The following is a 6228-nucleotide window of genomic DNA, read 5'->3' on the forward strand; positions in this document are numbered from 1 at the left end:
AAATACTTTTAAAATTCATCATCAGTCATGTCCGCCAGACTCACACAGAGTTTTTTCATTGCTCCTATGACCTAGACCTACTTGACATCTCTCCCTTTAATTGTACTTTAGCCATGCATTTGAAGAAGAGATGGATGATTATAGCAGTGGGGACTTTAAAGATGATATTTTTCTAGTAATTTTTGCTCTTCTCTGTTACTGTTTATAGATCAATCACTTGGTGGCATCAAGTAAAGAGGAGAAGATGGTAATGAGTAGTAATGGGAGGAGTGCCGCTACAGGCAGGTGTGGAAGGATAAGAGTCATCATAGAGACCACCTCACAGCTCTTCAAGGGACCTCAGATACGTGTCACTGCAGCAATGCTCACTATCACCTTCTGTCTTTCATTTGGGTGAGTCCTTGTCTTTTTTTTTTCGTCACATCTTTTGTGGTAATATCATAAAGATTCGATGGATACGTAGTTGTGTGACTTTTCCTGTTGATACAATAGTACAATAACACATCACTATCCCTTGTTATGGCACCATGAATGAAACTTGAAGGTTTGTCTGTCCCTCATTGAACTTAATTAAGATTTATGCAAGAGATTTTGTTTGGTTTCATTTTAACACATTGTTTTGCAGTCAGATATTACACCTTTGTATTGCAGCATGTTTGTTCATGTTGTTACTTATTTTTTTATTTTTTTTTAATTTTTTTGTTCGTTTGATGTTGTTGTATTGTCAATTAATTGTAACAGCGGTTTCGGTGATCAAGAAACTGGAAATGTTTATCAAATGACTTCATGTGGTTTCTGGCTCTTCTGCAATTTAAAAAAAAAAAAATCAATCCCCAACCAGATTCTATGGTCTGTGGATGTGGTTCCCAGAGATATTCAACAGGGTAGAACATGCTGGGTCTGCGTGTGGAGACTACAACCCTGACTCCCCCGAGTCGCTTGCCAACGATACAGATGACAATATATACAGGGATGGCTTCTACACATCACTGTCTAATCTACCTGGTAATCTTCTCACCATCTTCCTGATGGATCGACTTGGGAGAAAATTCATGCTCAGTGAGTTGTTTCGTTTCCTCGATTTTCAAGTGTATTTCTTGTACAAGAACCAATTCCCTGATGAGTATGTGGCCAGAACCTGCTCTCCTAAGCATTTTGAGATTGTAGGTGAAGGTCTAAGCATGTATGGTTATGTACCGTGTGTCATACTTGATTTATTAAAAATTATGACTTCATTATAACTATGAATGGCTTGTCTTGCTCCATTTTGTAATCATTTATAACAAATATCTTCCTGTCAATTTACATGATATTTCCACCATATAACAATGTGCCTCCATTACTGAATATATTATTGTGGTTGTATTTGGAATGCTGTGATTTGCTTTACCATTTTGGATTTTTTTTGAAAAATGAAACTTACATGTAACCCCCCTCCCTTTGAAAAGAAGAAGAAGAAGAAGAGATTACTTTCAAAGTTCCATTGGTATGCTGCAGCCAAGTTTCGGGTATTTATTACGAAGTACCGGTATGGTTAGTGACACTAAAGTAATATCATTCCTTGTAATGTATCAGAAAAGCTTTCATTTATTCATACTGTACTAGTATGTTCATCGTGTACTTTGCTTAAATTGTGTGTATTCTACACATTTTCATTTTGTTTCCTCAGCCACCAGTCTTATTCTGTCGGGTGTTAGTGTCTTCCTTATATGGTTCCTGCAAACGAGAACGCAGGTTCTGGCCACCTCCATCGTGTTTGGTGCCATCTCAGTTGTATCGTGGAACACTCTCAGTGTCATGGGAGTCGAGATGTACCCCACCAACTGCAGGTATTGTGGGCAGTGATCAGGGATTTTGTTTGTTTGTTTGTTTGTTTGTTTTGATTTGTTTTTTTGCTTGCTTGCTTGTTTTTACTTGTGACTGCCCATATAGAATGACATAGAGATCTCAAGATCAGCCCATCTTAATTTTTGTTTTTGTTTGCTTGTAATACTGTAGAGCATGCTCACAAATCTTACAGAAGTCATGTTCTCCTTGGAATTGAATTGCAATTGCCGTTCATTCATTTCTCAACTTCTATGTTATTTCTCCCCCAACTCCCTCTTCGTACATTTGAACATTTTGCATGTGTGTGTGTAGTAGAGGATTATGGCTTATAAGGCTCATACTCTTTTCTCGTGACCCCTCATCTTCAGTGCTCATTATTACAGTACTCTCCGCGTAATCGGGTATCGCTTAAACGAGTACTATGTTTAATTGGGTAGTAATGTCAGAATCAGTTCCAATGCTCATTAAAATTACCTAATAATCGGGTTGCCTCTCCGCATAAATGGGTAAATGATTTTCTTCTATCTAATTTCTACCCACATTTTATCGCAAATATAAAACTCACAACTGCATAGACAGACAGGAGTTGAACACACTTTCGCTCCACCCTTGCTCCACAACAATATTCACAATACGAGAAGTTTGCAACGAAAATCGGGCCATGCACCAGCTCCATAATTTTGCTTTTCCCCAGTCACTTCTCGAAAAGTAACCCGACGTTCTGCGTGACTAGTGCACGCAAAGAGACGTGTTCATTTCAGAAAACACATGTGTGTTAGCGAGGAGTTTATAGTGAAACGACAAAGTTTTCTGAAGACACATTTGTCCATAAAAGAGTGTAAATTATTGCTCGTGACTGACCAAGTGTAAGGTAATTGTGCCGTGCAAGCCAGCGTGTTAAGCATACAGTGTAGGTGTTTGGTGCAGTGTACAATGCATACATACACATTGTGTGTGTCAATTGTGAATGAGATGTGTTCTTCTGCTAATCGGGTACTCCGCTTAATCGGGTAAGAAATGGTCTGCCCGAGCCTACCCGATTATGCGGAGAGTACTGTATTAGTGATAAATGCTTGTAACCATTTTGCAGGCACTATTTTTCATGTTGTTGAGAAAGCATGGAAATAAATGTGAATATTAAAGATGCTCTGTGTAAAAGATACACCCTGTACTTGCATTTTGGTGGCACGTTTATGGTTGTCTTTGTGAGAATAAAGATATATCTGGTAATAAGTAAGACCTGAAATAGGAAATGTGTAAGATATTTGGTGATTGAATGTTTGGATAGATGTCTATGGTCATCTGTATGGTCATCTTCTTACTGCTCTCCATCTGTCACCAATCAAGATATACCAGTGTCCATCTTGCATGATGCAAGCCAGTTACCTTTTTCTTTCTTCTTCCTCTCATTCCCCTCCCAATCTGTCCTGTGTTCCACTGCTCATCTTCTTGCCTTGCTTTCATGCACAGTACAATTGTTTCCGCATAATCGGGTACTGCTTAATTGATGTACAAAAAGAGAAGGCAGTTCCGACGCTTGTTATATTTACTTGATAGTTGGATAGGCATTTCGGTTAAACAGGTAGAAATTTTCCAGACACACTTCATCTATGTTCATTTTTTCCCTCAGAATGTTATTAAAAGTGTGTAAATATAAATTCAGAAGAAACTGTGAGGTGCTGAGAGGTGCTGAAGGGCTATGGTTTACAATTTAACATGTTAAATGTGCCTCGGCATGGATTACCGATTAAATCCTATTTGTAGTTGTTCCTCTACAAGGTCCAATAAAAAATAATTCTGTAAGGTTTGCCTGTTGTTTTCTTGAAACCAGAGAGAAATTGGGAATTGTGCGAAGGCTGTTATGAAACTTTGAACAAGATGAAGCTTCCATGCTGTAATATGGTGCAGATATGTGCATAATTATTGTGTGGTAGCTGTGACATGAATGAAATATGCTCTTTGGCTATTCGGGTACTCCACTGAAATAATCGGGTAAGAAATGCTCTGCCCAACATTACCCAGTTAGGCGGAGAGTACTGTACCAGTAATTAACTTTCCCTTCTCATCTCTGTATTTATCATCACACCAGTTTTCCTTTGCATTTCCTCCCATTTTGTGAAAGAGTCAGATGATATGATTATGTGATGGACAGAGATCCCTGCAAGACAAGCCAACACAAGCCTGCAAATTGACCAAAAATAGTAGTTTTCTAACAACAGAAAACCATAGTGACAATAACCTTCGTTGAAATTTTGTTTTTTGTTGTTGTTTCCTGTTTGAAAATTTTCTATGCAGGACCACAGCCCTTGGAGTTCAGTCGGTCGTTAACCGCACAGCGGCAATCCTTGGTAACCTCCTTTTTGGCGTTCTTATTGAGCTGCACTGTTCAGTTCCCATGATCCTTATTGCTGCCATGTTGGCAGCTGGAGGGCTTGTGACGGTGCTGCTGCCAAATACCACAAGGATAGAACTCAAGTAGCTTCATCTAAGAAGGCTTTAAAGGGATCATATAGTTTTGGGCGAGACCCAACTTCATGTGTCTAACATTTTTTTTTGTGTGTGTGTGAGATAATGAGGATCCGGTTATGAAATATCAAAGAGCATGTAATTCTAAAAAGAACTTAACGTTTATTTGATGAAAATTGGTTTTGAAATGGCTTAGATAACCAAAACAGAGCGAGCCTAATAAAAGGTGGGTCCCAACTGTTATAATGATCGCTTTGTTTTACTTTTTTTTACATTGTCTTTGGCTGTCTCAGCCATTCCTAAACCGATTTTCATCAAATAAGCTTTGAATTTGTGCTAGAATGGTATGCTCATAAGTGTTTTCTTGGTATCTTCCAAAAAGTTAAAAGCCCAATCCTCATCCCCACCAATACTATACCATCCCTTTAATGGTGCTACCACCAATCATCACGAGGAGAGTTCCTCAGTAAATGACTTCTTGGATGGCTTGCAGTGATGCAGATGCCAAGTGCTGCAACAGCACCTTGGAGAACTTCTAAAAGTGCCAAGACAAAGCACCAGAGATAGCACTCGGTGAGCAACATGTTATGTGGCTTGTAACAATGCTGCTTAAAAACACCTCATAGACAGTATCTTGGTAACAGGGTCTTGGAAGACTTATGGCAGTACTGATATGGAATACCACATTGATAGCAGAGTAGAAATGGCTGTTTGTGGGCTTGTAATGCTGTTGCTACCAAACAACACAACGAATGTGCTAAGGTACTGATATCTTGCACAGTTTGTAATGGCGCAACTACTGTGCACCAGAAGGATAGAATGCAGGAAATGGTATTTCTGAGGACTTGTAATGGTGCTGTTAGCTGACACCACAAGAGAACTTGGGTAGCAGCTTCGTGGAGGGCCTGAGACAGTGCTCCTACCAAACTCCATTATATAGTACAGTACATATAGGATTGGGGTAGAGGAATTATATTGTCTTTCACTCATATTGAACTTATACTGCTTGATGTTGTGGGCATTTGGGGAGGGTTGAGGGTAGAGGACATTATAAATCTTACTTCTGGTCAGCTTAGCATCCATTCATTCCTGGCCACCAGTAGGCCTGCTTTGTGGTTTAGCAAAATGTTTTATGAGGATGCAGAAAAAATGAATGCATTTCTTGGTACTTGTGCTATCATTTCTTGCCTTAGGCTAGTGATACCTCAGACACTTGGAAAGAATATGGACATTGTATGCTTCACTACTCAACTCTTGAACAATTTTCATTTGAAGATTGTTATTAGTAATGTGAAATTGTTTTTCCTTGCAATGAGATTATATGATTTTGAATTTCTTTTGTAGGAATATTCTCAAATTCAGTCAGTGGTAGACAATGAAATGAATGCAATGCCATTTCAAAAATGTTCGATTATAAAGCTGCTAATTTTCTGGATCTGCTAGTAATATCCTTATAGACTGACAATACAAAATGTTTAATGTTTTCACATCAAAAGTTTTGTGTGGTCCGTGCATTATATTCTTCAGATGAGTCTTGTTCTAATTCGCAGTGTGGTTATATCTTTTTTTTATGGTAACACAGCATTATATCAGCCAGTGATATGAACACTGGGTATAATAGTGATTATGATACAGGATACAGGCAATCCCCGTTTAACAAAGTTTTGTGACCGGTAGTTTTCTTTCATTACATCAAAATTTCCGTGTAGCCTAAAATTAAAGTATTATAAAGATGTATGAATGATAATTTTGGGACACAAATATTTTCCATTGTTGTAATGAAATTTTGTTGTAACTGGAGTGCACTGTACCCTAGAACAAAAATTACCTTACCTGAAATTGGGGATATCACTGTGTGTAAAACTCAGCATATGTACAACATTGGATAGATATAAAGACATATAAAAACTCCACATACAATTTGTAATGGAAACT

General features: G+C 38.3%; 1 protein-coding gene across 1 annotated transcript; it reads left to right on the top strand.

Moving 5' to 3' along the window:
• Positions 1–208: 208 nt before the first annotated feature.
• On the top strand, positions 209–4306 carry LOC139715099 (synaptic vesicle glycoprotein 2C-like; the record flags this gene model as incomplete). The annotated part of the gene is made up of 4 exons (XM_071626713.1): positions 209–393; positions 842–1059; positions 1670–1829; positions 4123–4306. Coding segments are annotated over 4 exons (747 nt in total), but the record flags the coding sequence as incomplete, so codon positions are not given.
• Between the last annotated feature and the right edge of the window lie 1922 nt (positions 4307–6228).

This window comes from Diadema antillarum, unplaced genomic scaffold, assembly GCF_040938485.1.
Source record: "Diadema antillarum isolate AM-2024a unplaced genomic scaffold, OU_Dant_1.0 seq00002776_RagTag, whole genome shotgun sequence".
In the NCBI taxonomy this organism is placed as follows: Eukaryota; Metazoa; Echinodermata; class Echinoidea; order Diadematoida; family Diadematidae; genus Diadema; species Diadema antillarum.